Source organism: Salmo salar, chromosome 18 (genome assembly GCF_965601325.2).
Source record: "Salmo salar chromosome 18, fSalSal1, whole genome shotgun sequence".
Taxonomy (NCBI): domain Eukaryota; kingdom Metazoa; phylum Chordata; class Actinopteri; order Salmoniformes; family Salmonidae; genus Salmo; species Salmo salar.
The window spans coordinates 82,206,276-82,227,019 of NC_138308.1; the positions used below are offsets into that span (position 1 = coordinate 82,206,276).

General features: G+C 40.9%; 1 protein-coding gene across 1 annotated transcript in view; it reads left to right on the forward strand.

The window, feature by feature from the left end:
* Positions 1-20,744, forward strand: part of LOC106577839 (ventral anterior homeobox 2) — a 43,391-nt gene that overhangs the window by 3,837 nt on the left and 18,810 nt on the right. Inside the window, exon 2 of the mRNA XM_014156203.3 lies at positions 1,484-1,671. Within this exon, the coding sequence (XP_014011678.1) occupies positions 1,484-1,671 (188 nt within the window). The remainder of the gene's footprint in view (positions 1-1,483; positions 1,672-20,744) is intronic.

A 20,744-nucleotide genomic window follows, 5' to 3' on the forward strand; every position in this document is an offset into this window, starting at 1 on the left:
TACCTCATTTGACAGTTGTATTTTATTGTGGGAACCAGCTGGGTTAGGCTATATGTATATGTTTCAGATGTATATATCACTTATTGGCGGACCTATCTATTGTAAAGACTATATTATTTGAAAATACTGGAAATTGTTTAACATCCGATTTCGGTGAGGGATTTAGAAAACATTTGGTTGATATATTTTATTCTCATATATTTTGTTTGATTAGTCAAATTTTTTGGGACAGTGGACCTACATTATTTCATTGTTTTCAGTCAAAACACGTCCCTCTTTCTAGCCTACTTGAGGAGCGTTTCGTTGTTTTAACCATGTCTAGTATTGGCTGACTGATTTAGTATTAAAGACATATCTTGTTTAGGGTGGGTTGTAGGCTATGCATGGGACCATTGTGGCTACGTAGGACGTGTTTACATTTTTGTTTAAAAATATATATTTTTCTATTCCTTCTACATTAACAGTCAGTTTGGACTTATAGCAACTTTAAACTTGTCAAGATAACGTTGCACAATTTAGTTTTGCACTCAATAGTTATTTGGTATTGGATTAATAGCATATTCCCCATAGCAAGACTTGGCATATTACCTAATTTGATATAAAAACACGCATTTCCTGATGTTGTATGTATTGAACCAAACAATGTATTATTGTCCCATAAATTGCTATATTAAACGTGTATTGATACATCAACTAGCCTACGTTACGATAGGCTACATTCTCCAGGGTTCTAGGACGCTTGGCACATGCAGAAGTACAATTGAAATAGAACTCTGAAAACATGGTTTACAAACATTCGCTCTCGCTGAGGCAGACATTGCACGTAATATTTAGTAAAATTAGGTATAATTTAGTAACGTGATAGGGATGTTTCTTTCAGCTCTCATTTTCCGGCCGTCTGGCTATTACTTATTGGGAATATTCCCCAAACATATTGCAATGCAACAAAGGTATTACGATTTTTATTATTTGACCTTACTTCCAGAGAGAGAATAAAGTATCGTCTTTCCAGTGCCATGAGAGAGCCTGATGTAGCCTACGCTCAGTTGGAAGTATGGGAAAACTATTCTAAGGCATCAGAACCTTAACATAACGGGTAGACAGATCTATTATCTGGTGCAATGAGTTGTATTAACGGATATTGCCATTCTTACAATATATACTATTTTACTTCTGTATTTCTTTCCCTAGTAACTTGACTAGCCTACACTATAATTCCCAAGCATGCAAACTACACGTCAATTTCCTCATACTGAAAATAATGATCACTTCAAGGTTATTCTAAAATAGCGTGGGCCCTACCTATATGAAAGCGCACATTTGTGTCATAAAGGAGCACAGTGTTTAACTATTTATTCCTGGTCTGTCCAAAAAATTATGACATTGGTACTACAGTATATGCAATTGTAATGTTAAGCAAAGTAGCCCAAGACTATTCTTTGTAATTGTGACATTTCACACTGTCCGGCTGCGATATCCACAGATGCTAAGGGTACCATCCGGGAGATCGTGTTGCCAAAGGGTCTCGACCTCGACAGGCCAAAACGCACGCGGACCTCCTTCACTGCAGAGCAGCTCTACCGGCTCGAGCTCGAGTTCCAGCGCTGCCAGTATGTAGTCGGCCGAGAGCGCACTGAGCTGGCGAGGCAGCTGAACCTGTCTGAGACACAGGTAAGAAACAGACATCATTTGACAGAGTATTTCCTCAGTCGTGGTGAGTTATGGATAATAGAATGATATCCTGTTGTGCCAATGAAGACAAATAGTAAGTACCTTCAGCAGTCCCAATTTGTAGAGGCCTAAATATTCAAATAATAGATGACATTTATTTTACCCAAAGACAGTTTGAGTTTCATGTTTAAATTATTTCTTTACCAGTTTAAAGAACATGTTTTTTTGTTATCCCTGTGCTGGTGTGCTTATTGGTTTGATAAAGGTAACTTATTAGGCCGAGGTTATATCATACTTTATAATCAATCGCTGTGCAGTGCAGTCACATCCCACTGAACACAACCATGTTGAATCAACGTTGTTTTAATGTAACTTGTCAACATATTGTGAAGTAGAATCTTCGTGGAAAATACATTGGAGTTGAAATAAGTAATCAACATAAACAGTTTTTTAGGGTACAATTTCAACCACAGGATTTTGTCATCATGGTAACCAAAATGTAACATACAACCTTGTATAACATATGTTTGAATTTGTACTTGTAACCCAATGTCATATCTTGGCGTATCCGAAGGAAGAAAAACAATAGGCTGGGCAGCACCTCCTACTGGAGAATTGATCTATCTACAGCTACCCCTTGGTGTCCCATCCAGGGTTTTAACCAAGCCCCACTATGATATTTGTCACTGACTATTACCAATGTGCTGTCATGAGAATGATTGTTAAAAGATCGCCACATAAAAACGAAATAGATTCACGGTTTCTACTGAAGTTATTCCAAAGGGTAGGTTTAACAGAGCAAATGAAATGTGACAATACTGTATCATACTTTAAATCAACCCATCATTCAACTAAGAATAGACAATACAATAGGCCTGGTTGATTTAAAATGTAATGATATTTAGTGATATTGGTGCGGCAGGTAGCCTAGTGGTTAGAGCGTTGGGCCAGTAACCGAAAGGTTGCTGGATTGAATCCCTGAGATGACAAGGTAAAAATCTGTCGTTCTGAACAAGGCAGTTAACTTCATTGTTCCTAGGCCGTCATTGTAAATAATATTTTGTTCTTAACTGATTTGCCTAGTTAAATAAAATAATATTGAATTTTTCGGTTTTCAACGCAACAAAATATCAACATTTGAAGGAGATATTTACAGTTTGAAGGAGATATTTAAAGTTTGATTTGATTTAGTTCTACTTTGTTTTTTGGTAGCATATCAATTATTAAATTTGTAGACTGGAATTAAATTGGAATTAAACTGGAATTAAAGCCAAACTAAATCAATTGCAAATGTTGATATTTGGTTGCGTTGTCAACCAAAAACTATTCAATATTACTTTTGCAATAGAGTAAATAGCCCAAAATGAAAGTTATTTAACAAACTAATGTAACATTCAACCTTAACATGAGAAACACATCCATGGCCACATTGAGGTTACTGTAACTATAAATGTCTTATTATGTAATCATATAAAGCGTGCATGTTCAAGATAGCATGCATAGGTCATCGCAGGTCTGTGGAGTTCTTCAAAATTGCTGTAATAATCTGAGGCGAATCTCGAACGGCATTGATCACTTGCACCATGTACTTTTAATGTAATCTCAACTGCAATCCAGGTCATTTGGCGCTGTTATTAGATGAAGCAGAGTGATAACACATGCATCTGTTGTATAAATAAAATATCTGACATGGTACTCCCATTTGAACTTTGCTGTGCCTTTAAATGGTTGAAAGCGCATAGACATTTGACAACGAAAAATTAAGACATTGTTTTTTTCCCACTGGAATTTGGTTGGGCTTTTAGAATTTAGATGGTAGAATTTGCTTTTAGTGATAGCACATAGGAAATTCTACTAACGTTTGGCTGTTACCTTGAGTGGGTGAATATAGGTGGTAATCTCATTGATCAAACAAATATTGCGCTATTATCCAAGTTGGAATGACGTGGTGTGCTCAGTGGGATTCTATTGTATAATGTCTCTGAATGATTTTATACCTAACTTTTGTCATGTAGACTAGATGTATCTACTGAGGAGAAGCACGGGATGCACACCTATTACATCTAAGACACAACCAATGTCTTATTCGGAAACGCCATGCAATCATCATCCTCATATAGTCTAGCATTTGCGTAATGGCTCCATTCTTCGGGACTATCTACGAGTTCATAACCTATTATCAGTGCTGACGTTTCTTTGCGGAAATTCCCAGTAGCCCCATCAGCCAAGCATCTCTTGTAAGTAAACCAAACACCATAACTTCCTCTGCGCTTTACAGTAAGTATTCTATAATAATAATAACGATAATATTTATCATATTTATATTATTTAAACTTTTTTGCAACGATACAGTGTGTTGTATAAAACAAACTTCTTTAGACAACAGTAACAAGGGAATAATGGGTGGATGTAGGCTATACTATAGCCTGTGTTCTCCACATGAAGGATAGAGCAATGTTAGCGAATGACAGAAAACACGGTGTGAAAGAATAGAAAGAAATAGCAACTAAAATATGATAGAAAACATGGAGGATCCATGGCCTCAATTGTTCTTTGTCAACTGATGCCTTACTGTGTCTCTGAAGCGCGTTGTGCCTATAGGAACTGAACTATTTACACGTTAAGTTATCATTTCCTCAATATATTTAGTGGACCTAACGTAATGTGTAGCCTATACGTTCATTCCTGATAATGAGAGTGACAGGGTTGATTGTCGTCAAATGGTTGGTGTGAATGAAAACACTTGCAAGAGATGCTATAGGCCCCACTTGTCAAAGGGCTGTCCAAGACTGCGTCTCCCTCCATTTAGAACCACAACATGGTGTGACAGAAAACAACGATTGGCAACTAAAATATGATAGATAACATGGAGGATCTAGAACCTCATATGTTTTCTGTCAACTAATGCATTACTATGCCTCTGGTGTAATTATACGAGTTATGCCTATAGAAAGAACTAAACTAGTTACATGTCTAGTTATAATTTCCGCAACACATTCAGTAGGCTAGACCTATGTGTAGCCTGTACGTTAACTCCTGAAAATGAGAGAGTGACGGGGTTGATTATCGTCAAATGGTTGGTGTGAATGAAAACACTTGTTAGAGACGCTAAAGGCCACAGCCTATTTTGTCGAAAGGGCCGTTCAAGACCAAGTAGTTTCTAGTTCAACGGCATTTCCCTCGATTTAGGACCAATGAGAATCAGAATCAACTGTATTCACCATGTACATTTACATGTATGCTACCAGGAACTTGACCTGCTGAAATAGTGCTGACCACAGTAAGCAGAACATACAGACAGAATATATAAACAAAGAATGTATACATGATCCACATACAGTATGGAGGCCTACACTATATAGATACAGCAACAACAGAACAATTAGCCTACACGTAGTTGTACTATTACACATAGCTGATAAATGGACAATTCTCCAGCGTATTTGTACTGCCCTTAAACAGATAGATCAATGACAATGAGGGATAGGAGACGAAACGAGGAAAGCAAGCTAATAGTTTTGAGATGCAGCCACAGCTATTAGCTGTATCATTCAAAGACTTGGCCTCTATTGGTTGACCTCTGCTCTTGAAGTGCTTTTGAGATTCTATGAACAGCGCTATAGAAGTTTAACATATTATTATTAGTATCTTTCTGCATCAAGGCTTTCAAAGGAGCCATATGGTTATTTGATTTCCAGGTCCACTTACGCAACGTACAGTGGCCTATATGTGTGGTTTGAAAGCATTCCCATTGCTTCTTCGTTGTGAAAGAGCGTTCGTGAAATGCAGGATTTATCGTGGAAATAATAGCTTTTATGAATACAATGGTAACTCATCTTAACTCAAGGCAAAATGTTACTTTGATGGTCAGAAACACGGTTTAATTAGCATTTTCAATTTCAAGGAGGCGGTGATAACCGAAATGCACGTTTGGGGAAAAATGTACTCTGATTTCTGAGTGCGTTTACCCAACCTCATTCGTATTCATCCAGTGATGCCCTCGTTCAAATATTTCCATTCAAAGTCAAGTTTATTTTACAATATGAAATATCTAGAGGCCTACATTCTATCTACAGCATTTTGATTTATAGTCTCTCTCCATGCAGCCTCATATTGAAGCATGGAATAGGCTCGTAGCTTAAACCTTAGCGCATCCAATAACGTCATAATAACACCCAATAACACGTCATTTAGGCCACAATGCTTCCATGCTGTAACATATAGCTCAAGTTTGACATTGTAAGCCCATTTATATTCACTAGCCTATTATGGTTGACTAACACGAAATCTCGAAGTCGCGACAATATTGGGCCTAAAAATATATATATTTTACAATACGTTTATTAAAGGGGAATGGGGGGGGGGGGGGGGGGGGGGGGCAGCGTATGTACACAAACAGATATAGCCTAACTTGTGATATTGCACTCATATAATATGACGTCAGTCACGTAAATAGTTTGTTTTTCCGAAGTTCGTTATGACGTTTGAGCGGATTCCTACGCGCCGTGTGTTTGGGGATATGGTCGTTGACCCAGGTGTAACTCGAATTAGTTTGGTCACGTATCAAAATTGCCCAGGAAATGAGGCATAGGCTACATTTGCTCAACAAAATACATACGGGAAATACCTTTTAACAGTTTAATTTACTCAAAAAAGACAGAAAATATATTAAAAATAGTGTGCGTGTTTTGCTGTTCAACTTGTACTAAGAGAAATTATTCAATGAGGTGTCTAAATATGCTTCGGGCTACCTAAACCGTTTCCCAATTAAAACAAAGTTTCCAGGCCACTTGTGCGTGAAAGCCTTGAGTTCACCAAGAGCTACATGAAAGCAAACTATTTGCAGGTTGACGTTTATTGGGAGAAGTCTTGTCCTTGAGGCAGAAGTGAGCGATTTCTGCTAGATAGGCCAGCTGTAAAGTCAAAATTGTCTATATTGTTTAAATTCTTAAAAACAAAAACGTTTTTTGGTTTGTTTTAATTTAAGGTTAGGGTTAGGCATTAGGCTTAGCAGTGTGGTTAGGGTTAGGTTTAAAATCAGATGATATTACGTTGTGGCTGTGTCAGCTTGTGACCACTGCAGAGCTGCCTTCAGAACACGATTCATGACGAAAAACGCGAACCTACAAACTATTTGAGTCGGGTGAATAACCTGTAAAGTCAAACTCCTCTGTCATTTAGGCAACATCTCTCCTCGCTTCTCCCCAGAGCCCAGCAGGTGGCTCCCCCTTCCCATGTAACGCGGCGGGGAGCCTCGCACCCTTCGCACGCTATGGAGTTTTCTTGGGGATGCCTGTTCTAGCAGGCTTAACGCTGCTGCTTCAAGGAGGGATAATGTTCATATCATATCAGGAAATACATTCCTAAAGGCAGCGTAATTGTATTACTATTGTCTCTGTCGCTAACTTCTCTTTCTGTTCACTGCTAAAATGATTTACTCAGCTATAGATGACACACTTAAATTGCATTTCGGGATGGTTTTCTGACTGTGCACCCCAATTGTTCTTGCGTGTGTTTTCTCCTATTGTTTTCTCGGACTCCTTGTTTTACATAAAAGCTTAAAAGTACATTTTGGATTGGCCCTCGGTTAATACCTCCATACAATGTGGAGCACTTTCATCCCGTGCACTTGTAATCTCTTACAATATTAATACATTTTCAATTCCGTTATTCTGTCTATCAGTCCACAGTGTAGGCTACATTTTCAGCTTGCTTGAGAAACGCCTTAGTCTGGGAATGCGCAGAAATGGTAACTTAATCTGAGTGTACAAAACATTAGGAACACCTTCCTAATATTGAGTTGCACATCCGTTTTGCCCTCAACAGCCTCATTTCGTTACGGCATGGACTCTACAAGGTGTCGAAAAGCGTTTCACAGGGATACAGGCCCATGTTGACTCCAATGCTTACCACAGTTGTGTCAAGTTGACTGGATGTCCTTTGGGTGGTGGGTTATTGTTGATACACAAAGGAAACTGTTGAGCATGAAAAACCCAGAAGCTTTGCAGTTCTTGACACACTCAAACCGGTGCGCCTGGCACCTACTACCATACCCGGTTCAAAGGCACTCTTGCTCATTCACACTCTGATTGGCACACACACAATCCATGTCTCAATTGTCTCAAGGCCTACAAATCCTTCTTCAACCTGTCTCCTCACCTTCATCTACACTGATTGGAGTGGATTTAACAGGTCACATCAATAAGGAATCATATCTTTCACCTGGATTCACCTAGTCAGGAAAGAGCAGGTGTTCCTAATGTTTTGTACACTCAGTGTATATTCCCTACTCATGCACAGGGCTCTGGTTTAAAATATTGCAATATTGCACTATATTGGGAATAGGGTGCCATTTCAGATGCACCTCAAACAGGCTCTAATGACTGTCTTTCACATGGAGAAATGTTAGCACCTTTCATTCTGTTACCTTATCATTTGAATCCCTGTGGCTCAGTTGGTAGAGCATGGTGTTTGCAACGCCAGCATGGTGTGTGCAACGCCAGTGTTGTGAAAAAAAAATAAAAAGGTATGAAATGTATGCATTCACTACTGTAAGTCGCTCTGGATGAGCGTCTGCTAAATGACTAAAATGTCAAATGTAAAATTGTAGATAAGCTACATTCCACAATGTGAGAAAGGAATGTCTTCTAGGTGAGGGCTGCCCTGGAGTACAATGCTTTAATCACCAGAACTGAAATGACCTTTACTGAAACCACGTTTAGTGAAAATACTTTTACTGAAATGACCTTTACTGAAACAACCTTTACTGAAAATACTTTACTGAAATAACTTTTACGGAATGGACTTTTACGGAAATTACTTTTACAGAAATTCCTTTTACTGAAATGGTTGACTGAAATTACCTTTGACTCCGACTGAAATGATAATTTAGACCAAAAATACAAACATTTTCCCCCAAATACTTAAGTTAATAAGGGTTTATCTTTTCACTTATGTAAATAATGACAAGGTAACTTAATCTGTCACCTGTCTCTGAGGCCTTGGCATCAAGATGTTGAGTCAACGTAGTTTCCATGTTTCTGCAACGTTGGTATTATTACGTTATAGCAACGATGAAAACGGGTCGAATTTTGGCCAGTGATACACGTTTGCATATAGAATCCCAGACCTCTCTATACCTTCACAGCACTGTTCCCATCCCACCTGGTACCAACCATGGGTCCACCATGACCAGGCCTTATTTTATTGACATATTGCATTGTATCACTCTATTGTTCTCTAATGCCCATCCAGGGAAAGACATGATTTAATGGTGGAAGGGGCTGCTTAAAACTGGTTTAATCCTGCCCTGGGACAAATGGTAGAGGCCTAAATTACAGAATGAGTGGAATCCCACTAGTTCATGTGGAGATTTGGACACAAGCTGGTCAGAGCTAGCAGCTGTGAGGGACCAAATATTTGGATATATTTTGATCTTTCAAGGCAGCAAAGCTTGTTAAACATGCACAGTTAGATGGGCTGATGAGCTGCTGGAAAACATCCACAACCATGTTTGTTTTAGAGACTTGTGTGTGAAGTACAGTAAGTGAAGTACAGTAAGTTAAATATAATAAGTGAAGGACAGTAAGTGAAGTACAGTAAGTTAAATATAATAAGTGAAGGCCAGTAAGTGAAGGACAGTAAGTAAAATACAATAAGTGAAGGACAGTAAGTGAAGTACAGTAAGGTAAATATAATAAGTGAAGGACAGTAAGTGAAGGACAGTAAGTAAAATACAATAAGTGAAGGACAGTAAGTGAAGGACAGTAAGTAAAATACAATAAGTGAAGGACAGTAAGTGAAGTACAGTAAGGTAAATATAATAAGTGAAGGACAGTAAGTGAAGGACAGTAAGTAAAATACAATAAGTGAAGGACAGTAAGTGAAGTACAGTAAGGTAAATATAATAAGTGAAGGACAGTAAGTGAAGTACAGTAAGTAAAATATAATAAGTGAAGGACAGTAAGTGAAGGACAGTAAGTAAAATACAATAAGTGAAGGACAGTAAGTGAAGTACAGTAAGTAAAATACAATAAGTGAAGGACAGTAAGTGAAGTACAGTAAGGTAAATATAATAAGTGAAGGACAGTAAGTGAAGGACAGTAAGTAAAATACAATAAGTGAAGGACAGTAAGTAAAATACAATAAGTGAAGGACAGTAAGTAAAATACAATAAGTGAAGCACAGTAAGTGAAGTACAGTAAGGTAAATATAATAAGTGAAGAACAGTAAGTGAAGGACAGTAAGTAAAATACAATAAGTGAAGGACAGTAAGTGAAGTACAGTAAGGTAAATATAATAAGTGAAGAACAGTAAGTGAAGGACAGTAAGTAAAATACAATAAGTGAAGGACAGTAAGTGAAGGACAGTAAGTAAAATACAATAAGTGAAGGACAGTAAGTGAAGTACAGTAAGGTAAATATAATAAGTGAAGGACAGTAAGTGAAGGACAGTAAGTAAAATACAATAAGTGAAGGACAGTAAGTGAAGTACAGTAAGTAAAATACAATAAGTGAAGGACAGTAAGTGAAGTACAGTAAGGTAAATATAATAAGTGAAGGACAGTAAGTGAAGGACAGTAAGTAAAATACAATAAGTGAAGGACAGTAAGTAAAATACAATAAGTGAAGGACAGTAAGTAAAATACAATAAGTGAAGGACAGTAAGTAAAATACAATAAGTGAAGCACAGTAAGTGAAGTACAGTAAGGTAAATATAATAAGTGAAGAACAGTAAGTGAAGGACAGTAAGTAAAATACAATAAGTGAAGGACAGTAAGTGAAGTACAGTAAGGTAAATATAATAAGTGAAGAACAGTAAGTGAAGGACAGTAAGTAAAATACAATAAGTGAAGGACAGTAAGTGAAGGACAGTAAGTAAAATACAATAAGTGAAGGACAGTAAGTGAAGTACAGTAAGGTAAATATAATAAGTGAAGAACAGTAAGTGAAGGACAGTAAGTAAAATACAATAAGTGAAGAACAGTAAGTGAAGGACAGTAAGTAAAATACAATAAGTGAAGGACAGTAAGTGAAGTACAGTAAGGTAAATATAATAAGTGAAGAACAGTAAGTGAAGGACAGTAAGTAAAATACAATAAGTGAAGAACAGTAAGTGAAGGACAGTAAGTAAAATACAATAAGTGAAGGACAGTAAGTGAAGTACAGTAAGTAAAATACAATAAGTGAAGCACAGTAAGTGAAGTACAGTAAGGTAAATATAATAAGTGAAGAACAGTAAGTGAAGGACAGTAAGTAAAATACAATAAGTGAAGGACAGTAAGTGAAGGACAGTAAGTGAAGGACAGTAAGTAAAATACAATAAGTGAAGGACACTAAGTGAAGGACAGTAAATGTGTGCATGTGTGTTGTGCTGATAATGGCTGTAGTGACATGCAGGTCTGCCATGCCTGTGTCTAACCTTCCAACACACTGTTTTTGCAGAATTTAATGCAAGATAAATACCAGGTTAAATACTAACAGAAACATGAGGTAATCTATTCTAATCTGTGCTGTACTGACCATGGATTTGCACGAGAGAGAGAGAAACAGAGAAAGAGACAGACAGACCGATAGAAGATAGACCGGCAGACAGACAGATGATAGAGAGAGAGAAAGAGACAGACCGACCGGCAGACAGACAGATGACAGAGAGAGAGCAGAGACTTAGAGAGTGGATCTGATCTTTATCTTAGTAAAACCCTGGGAGGAGGGAGGAGCACTGAGGATGTATTAAAGAGATGCATAACTCCTCTGTTTTCAAACATCAACTTGTCAGAATCCTTTACACACACAGCTCTACTAATACCTTCTGTGTGTGACATCCCTCTATTCCTATGTGTTTGTGTGACATCCCCTCTGTGTGTGTGTGACATCCCTCTATCCCTCTGTGTGTGTGTGACATCCCTCTATCCCTCTGTGTGTGTGTGACATCCCTCTATCCCTCTCTGTGTGTGTGTGACATCCCTCTATCCCTCTCTGTGTGTGTGTGACATCCCTCTATCCCTCTGTGTGTGTGTGACATCCCTCTATCCCTCTGTGTGTGTGACATCCCTCTATCCCTCTGTGTGTGTGTGTGTGTGTGTGTGTGACATCCCTCTATCCCTCTGTGTGTGTGTGTGACATCCCTCTATCCCTCTCTCTCTCTCTGTGTGTGACATCCCTCTATCCCTCTGTGTGTGTGTGTGTGTGGTGTGACATCCCTCTATCCCTCTGTGTGTGTGTGTGACATCCCTCTATCCCTCTCTCTGTGTGTGTGTGTGACATCCCTCTATCCCTCTCTCTCTGTGTGTGTGACATCCCTCTATCCCTCTCTCTCTGTGTGTGTGTGACATCCCTCTATCCCTCTGTGTGTGTGACATCCCTCTATCCCTCTGTGTGTGTGTGACATCCCTCTATCCCTCTGTGTGTGTGTGACATCCCTCTATCCCTCTCTCTCTGTGTGTGTGACATCCCTCTATCCCTCTCTCTCTGTGTGTGTGTGACATCCCTCTATCCCTCTGTGTGTGTGTGACATCCCTCTATCCCTCTGTGTGTGTGTGACATCCCTCTATCCCTCTGTGTGTGTGTGACATCCCTCTATCCCTCTCTCGGTGTGTGTGTGACATCCCTCTATCCCTCTGTGTGTGTGTGACATCCCTCTATCCCTCTCTCTCTGTGTGTGTGACATCCCTCTATCCCTCTCTCTCTGTGTGTGTGACATCCCTCTATCCCTCTCTCTCTGTGTGTGTGACATCCCTCTATCCCTCTCTCTGTGTGTGTGACATCCCTCTATCCCTCTCTCGTGTGTGTGTGACATCCCTCTATCCCTCTCTGTGTGTGTGTGACATCCCTCTATCCCTCTCTCTGTGTGTGTGTGACATCCCTCTATCCCTCTCTCTTCTGTGTGTGTGACATCCCTCTATCCCTCTCTCTGTGTGTGTGACATCCCTCTCTCTGTGTGTGTGTGACATCCCTCTATCCCCTCTGTGTGTGTGACATCCCTCTATCCCTCTCTCTGTGTGTGTGACATCCCTCTCTCTGTGTGTGTGACATCCCTCTATCCCTCTGTGTGTGTGACATCCCTCTATCCCTCTCTCTCTGTGTGTGTGACATCCCTCTATCCCTCTCTCTGTGTGTGTGACATCCCTCTCTCTGTGTGTGTGTGACATCCCTCTATCCCTCTGTGTGTGTGACATCCCTCTATCCCTCTGTGTGTGAGACATCCCTCTATCCCTCTGTGTGTGTGTGTGTGTGTGTGTGTGTGTGTGTGTGTGTTGTGTGTGTGTGTGTGTGTGTGTGTGTGTGTGACATCCCTCTGTGTGTGTGTGTGACATCCCTCTGTCCCTCTGTGTGTGTGTGTGTGTGTGTGACATCCCTCTCTGTGTGTGTGTGACATCCCTCTATCCCTCTCTCTCTGTGTGTGTGACATCCCTCTATCCCTCTCTCTGTGTGTGTGACATCCCTCTATCCCTCTCTCTCTGTGTGTGTGACATCCCTCTATCCCTCTCTCTCTGTGTGTGTGACATCCCTCTATCCCTCTCTCTGTGTGTGTGACATCCCTCTCTCTGTGTGTGTGTGACATCCCTCTATCCCTCTGTGTGTGTGACATCCCTCTATCCCTCTGTGTGTGTGTGACATCCCTCTATCCCTCTGTGTGTGTGACATCCCTCTATCCCTCTGTGTGTGTGACATCCCTCTATCCCTCTGTGTGTGAGACATCCCTCTATCTGTGTGTGTGCGTGTGTGTGTGTGTGTGTGTGTGTGTGTGTGTGTGTGTGTGTGTGTGTGTGTGTGTGTGTGTGTGTGTGTGTGTGTGTGTGTGTGTGTGTGTGTGTGTGTGTGTGACATCCCTCTGTCCCTCTGTGTGTGTGTGTGACATCCCTCTGTCCCTCTGTGTGTGTGTGTGACATCCCTCTGTGTGTGTGTGTGTGTGACATCCCTCTGTGTGTGTGTGACATCCCTCTATCCCTCTCCTTCTGGGGAACTCCTCTCTCTAGACTGACATAAATGGTCTTAGTGCTCCACGGAATTTGTATGTACGGGCCAGGAGTTTTCCCTGGCCACATTTAATGACCGGACCAGGAAAAACCACGCTGTTCAAAACAGCACTAGAATAGAATAGAATAAAAATAAAATAGCTTTATGTTTCCTCGCAAGAAACCTCAGTCAGAGGAGCTATTGTACAACTTCCCAGCTGGTTTCCTAGCAGATTGCTGGTGTAGACCGTTGCTAGGCCTGCCATAATTAATACTACGTTTTCCTCATACTGTATCTGAATGTGTTTGGATGCTGTTCTCTTGTGTTCCTCCCAGGTGATTTAACACCTGAGAATCTCCCATCTACTTATCTGTTGTCACTCAGTAATTGCTTTGCTGTGGGGTCTTGCACTGACTACAACCTACAATTTAATTTGTTGTCTTGGTCTTTGTTAATGCCTTTCACCAAGGTTCCAGATAGCAGGGGTCTGAGTGTGTGTCTTTCTCTCTCTGTTTCTGTGAATGTACTTTGCTGTGCATTTTTCTCAGTAACTTCTAGACATACAGTGTCTGGCCCGTCGTCTGGAGCATTACATAGTTCCACAGATGAGAGAGAGAGAGAGTGAGAGAGAGAGAGGAGAGAGAGAGAGAGAGAGAGAGAGAGAGAGAGAGAGAGAGAGAGAGAGAGAGAGAGAGAGAGAGAGAGAGAGAGAGAGAGAGAGAGAGAGAGAGAGAGAGAGAGAGAGAGAGAGAGAGAGAGAGAGAGAGAGAGAGAGAGAGAGAGAGAGAGAGAGAGAGAGAGAGAGAGAGAGAGAGAGAGAGAGCGAGAGAGAGAGGAGAGAGAGAGAGAGAGAGAGAGAGAGAGAGAGAGAGAGAGAGAGAGAGAGAGAATGTAAAAGCTGAAAGTGTAGGGAGGGAAGCAACCAACTTCATACAATTCTACACATTTAGCCTTTTTAAAGCAAATTTCCTGCAATTCTACACATTGCCATGGGTCAGAGAGAAAATGTTGCAGTTTTACAGCTCACTTCCTGTAATTCAAATTTCATGACATGTTCATATCCTATCTGGGGAACGGTGGAGAAGGCGACCATAGAGATCCTATTAAATTCCAAGATGGGCTATGTCATAAACCCTCAAAGTTCCAGAATGGTTACATATTGGTCAGGAAGAAATCCAAACCAGTCTAATTGGAATGAATGGCAGTAGAGGCATAATACCAATTTTACTTATGCAGGAAAATAAAACTAAGGCTTCTGATGTATCAGAAATTGTGTAATATAATTATTGTCAACCTAAAGTTTTGTAATATAATCATAAATACAATTTATATGTTTTTTTAAACCGATTTTTCTGTATAAACAGCCTCCAAAATATATGTGAACAGACCATAAATGTCTTAATTGTTGTTTTCTTGGAAAGCTGAGAGTGCTATTATATGATACAACATCAGTACTTGTCGCATTTACTACTGTGGTGGAAATTCTACTTTTAATAACTAATAATGAGGAGAGGCAAAGTCAGTAATCAATCAAGGTACTACTTTTATTAATACACTTATTGCAGTAAGGGAGCTGGTCACTCCACACACACACAGTGAACGAAGTGAGAGCCCCCCGCACAAAGAGTACGGAAGCCTTATATAGTCACGCTATGTTATGCAAGCATCTGCAAAACACGTGATCTTATGTATGTGTGTGTGGAGAGAGACGAAACTGGGTTACGGGGTACAGGCTATAATGAAAAGGTTGTCTCAGTCTGTCGCAACTGAGTGAGGTCAATAAGTCCCAAAGTGACAGGAAGTCACTCCAGACATACTTCCTCTAACAGTAGCTCGACGGTTCCCCCAAGATGGGCAAGCAAGCGCCTTTGACTGTCGGCCCAGATGATGTATGGTCCTACCCCCTACACACATACAGGAACCTTTCACCCAGAAACAGGCTCCAAACAGAACCACAGCCTTATCCCTGGTGTTCAGGATATAACACTTTGCTCTGAGGAACCAGTTAGTTTCTGTCAGGTCCTGGCTGAGCGCCCAGACATCATGGGGTCATTCTACACACAGAACAGTTAGAACAGGCCTATGCTAACACACACACACACACACACACACACACACACACACACACACACACACACACACACACACACACACACACACACACACACACACACACACACACACACACGTTTCTATCTTATATGATTTATCTAGCCCAATGCCGAGGCTTAAAGAAGGATATTTGAGTACACAAGCATTAGTAAGGTTTAACAGAAAATGCCCTCTCACAACTTGTCCTGTCAGCTACTGATTTCAGCCAGTGTGTGGATTGACTTTGTTGTTTGAATGGAATGTTAGCATATTGACAGTTAATTTGAAAAAATAATGGAATCATTACTCTAAAACTGGCTGGCTAGCTAGCTAGCAAACACTGAGTACAGATAAATTCTTCAAATTCATTATTTTACACAATATCTTATCACGGCACTGGCAAACAATGGTTGACCAACTCTCTGACCAAAATGGCTGACCTTTGGACCATCATAAGAAGGTTCATGTCCATTCTAGTATTATATTTCCTAATTCTATGGGGGCGACCTCCAGGTCCTTGCAGGGGCTGCGGGGGTGTGTAGTACGCCAGTGTAGTATGCTAGTGTAGTACGCCAGTGTAAACAGTACAGAGTTAAGACACTGGCTCAGGAGGAGCTCACTGCTCTTCATCAGCTTAGCTAATCAATCAAATTCTATTCATCTGTCTGCCCATATGAATCAATAAAATAATATTTCTTTATTGATCTGAGAGGGATGTGGTAGGGGAATTGATAAGGCAATGAAGTAAATTAGGGCACTTGTCAATACATACAGGTGCATGACAATCCATTGCTAAGGACGATACCTTATTGGACCCAGCGATGACACGCTGAAGGATGTGTGTGTGTGCATGCGTGCAAGGCTTCCTGTTATTCACCGGGCAATGCCGTAATGCTATTATCTCATTGGATTAGCAAGAACAGAAACCTGCAACATCCATATGGATAGAGTACTCCTTACAACACTGCCTGGAATCCCTGCCCTCGTGTCCAGATTACACACCCAACGCACGTAGGCTATACAGACACACACTTATACACACGCAAATGCGTCTGACACACCCACACACATTTGTAGCCGAGTGGTAATTATCGAGGGATGTCTCATGAACTGCATATCCCTAGTGTTAAGCCCTGTTCAAGAGTCCTTTTTATTGAGTAGTTGTCTGTAGCACATTGAGATGTGTGGCATATTCCACCATCTATAGCCACAGTGGCTCTGTAGATGAACTATGTCAGGCTGCAGTGCTTGGACTTCACCACACAGAGTGCTGTGGCGCGGTAGGAAGGAACAAGGGAGTGATGAAGAAGTTAGGGGTATCCTCTTAGGCTGTGTTTACACAGGCAGCCCAAATCTGATATTTTTTTCCCCACTAATTGGTCTTTTGACCAATAACATCAGATCTTTTTCAGAGCTGATCTGATTGGTCAAAATACTAATTACACACACACACACACACACACACACACACACACACACACACACACACACACACACACACACACACACACACACACACACACACACACACACACACACACACACTGTGAGCCTAATTCCCTTATCTAAACCTCGACGTCATAGAACCATAGGAAGAAGGGCCTGGTCCACCTCGGGGCGGGGCAGAGGGCGGGACAGGGAGGGTGACGGTGCGCGAAGCAGAGGGCCTAATAATAGTCCCAAGTGCTTTTGCACTAAGAAGGATTAGGGAGCCACATCTATCAGCGATTCGCTAAGACTGGGTTGACCCTTGGCTGAACCTGCTTGGACATGTGTTTCAGTAATGCAAGGGAGGGATGGTGGGAGAGAGGGAAGGAGGGATGAGCTTGGGCACGAGGGCAAGAGGTATCCTAACAGATATAGGAGAAAGGCAGGATGTAAGAGGTCTAGGAGGCAGGAAGTGGTAGGAGCTAGGAGGTAGGAATTCGGATGGGGACTGTCAGAGGTGCCTGGTGGTAATACAGCATGTGGGTATTGGAGAGAGAGTGAGGCTGTGGAGGAAAAGGACAGAATGGAGCTCTGTACATACACTCGCCATATAGAAAAGTAGTCATATTCATCCATGTACAATGTTACCATACAGTTTCCATACAGAAAACGAAGTCATTGTTACCATACAGTTTCCATACAGAAAACTAAGTAATTGTTACCATTCAGTTTCCATACAGAAAACTAAGTCATTGTTACCATACAGTTTCCATACAGAAAACTAAGTCATTGTTACCATACAGTTTCCCTTTAGAAAACCAAGTCATTGTTACCATACAGTTTCCTTACAGAAACTAAGTCATTGTTACCATACAGTTTCCCTTTAGAAAACCAAGTCATTGTTACCATACAGTTTCCCTTTAGAAAAGTAATTCATTGTTCTCTTAGACCGAAGTGAGGCAATCTGATGTTCATCACGTGTAGGATCAGTGGGGTCACGGGAGGAGTCACGGGGGAAGTCGCGGAGGGGACCACTGAGCCTTTCACAGGGTCACAGAAAGTGTTAGAAAGATTGTCAGCAGGTGCCCTGCGTAATGGAGCTTTTCTCCCACATAGCCTCTCTTAGAGAGATTAACTAGCTCTCACTAGTACAACTACAGCTTATAAAGGTCATTCACAAGGCCTTATAGGGCATTCATAAGGCCTTATAGGGCATTCATAAGGCTTTATAGGGCATTCATAAGGCTTTATAGGGCATTCATAAGGCCTTATAGGGCATTCATAAGGCCTTATAGGGCATTCAAAAGCCATCATAAGCACTATACATATAGGCTTAATAACAAGTAATTTACTAACAAAGTCAACCAACGTAAAGGCTGATATAAATGCTAGCACATTTTGGCTCACCAGACCTTTTTATATAGCTTTACATTTTCTTAGGAAAATCTAAACCTCGACGTCATAGAACCATAGGAAGAAGGGCCTGGTCCACCTCGGGGCGGGGCAGAGGGCGGGACAGGGAGGGTGACGGTGCGCGAAGCAGAGGGCCTCATAATAGTCCCAAGTGCTTTTGCACTAAGAAGGATTAGGGAGCCACATCTATCAGCGATTCGCTAAGACTGGGTTGACCCTTGGCTGAACCTGCTTGGACATGTGTTTCAGTAATGCAAGGGAGGGATGGTGGGAGAGAGGGAAGGAGGGATGAGCTTGGGCACGAGGGCAAGAGGTATCCTAACAGATATAGGAGAAAGGCAGGTTGTAAGAGGTCTAGGAGGCAGGAAGTGGTAGGAGCTAGGAGGTAGGAATTCGGATGGGGACTGTCAGAGGTGCCTGGTGGTAATACAGCATGTGGGTATTGGAGAGAGAGAGAGGCTGTGGAGGAAAAGGACAGAGTGGAGCTCTGTACATACACTCGCCATATAGAAAAGTAGTCATATTCATCCATGTACAATGTTACCATACAGTTTCCATACAGAAAACGAAGTCATTGTTACCATACAGTTTCCATACAGAAAACTAAGTCATTGTTACCATACAGTTTCCATACAGAAAACTAAGTCATTGTTACCATACAGTTTCCCTTTAGAAAAGTAATTCATTGTTACCATACAGTTTCCCTATAGAAAACCAAGTCATTGTTACCATACAGTATCCCTTTAGAAAAGTAATTCATTATTACCATACAGTTTCCATACAGAAAACTAAGTCATTGTTACCATACAGTTTCCCTTTAGAAAACCAAGTCATTGTTACCATACAGTTTCCCTTTAGAAAAGTAATTCATTGTTCTCTTAGACCGAAGTGAGGCAATCTGATGTTCATCACGTGTAGGATCAGTGGGGTCACGGGAGGAGTCACGGGGGAAGTCGCGGAGGGGACCACTGAGCCTTTCACAGGGTCACAGAAAGTGTTAGAAAGATTGTCAGCAGGTGCCCTGCGTAATGGAGCTTTTCTCCCACATAGCCTCTCTTAGAGAGATTAACTAGCTCTCACTAGTACAACTACAGCTTATAAAGGTCATTCACAAGGCCTTATAGGGCATTCATAAGGCCTTATAGGGCATTCATAAGGCTTTATAGGGCATTCATAAGGCCTTATAGGGCATTCATAAGGCTTTATAGGGCATTCATAAGGCCTTATAGGGCATTCATAAGGCTTTATACGGCATTCATAAGGCTTTATAGGGCATTCAAAAGCCATCATAAGCACTATACATAGAGGCTTAATAACAATTATACAATGTAAAGGCTGATATAAATGCTACCACATTTTGGCTCACCTAATCCTTTTTATATAGCATTACATTTTCTTAGGAATCATTCTGAACCTCCATATAAATCGTATGCCGTCATCTATCATGACAAAGAAACAGTCATGACATTGACTCATCGGTCGACATACATTGCAGGTGTTGGCTGTGAAATAGTGCAACATCGATCAGCTGAGCTGCTTCAGTTCAGTAGACACATACAGTAGACACATACAGTAGACACATACAATAGACACAGTACCTTCAGGAAGTATTGAGACCCATTCACCTTTTTCCACATTTTGTTTTACGTTACAGCTTTATTCTAAAATGGATTCAATAAAAATGATTCCTCATCAATCTACACAAAATATACCATAATGACAAAGTGGAAACAGTTTTATTTTTTATACCTTATTTATATAAGTATTCAGACCCTTTGCTATGAGACTCAAAATTGAGGTCAGGTGCATCCTGTTTCCATTGATCATCCTTGAGATGTTTCTACAACTTGATTGGTGTCCACCTGTGGTTAATTCAATTGATTAGACATGATTTGGAAAGGCACACACCTGTCTATATAAGGTCCTACAATTGACAGTGCATGTCAGAGCATAAACCAAGCCATGAGATCAAAGGAATTGTCCGCAGAGCTCCGAGACAGGATTGTGTCCAGGCACAGATCTGGGCAAGGGTACCAAAAGAATTCTGCAGCATTGAAGATCGCCAAGAACACTGTGGCCATTATTCTTAAATGGAAGAATTTTGGAACCACCAAAACTCTTCCTAGAGCTTGTCGCCCCGCCAAACTGAGCAATCGGGGGAGAGGGGTCTTGCTCAGGGAGGTG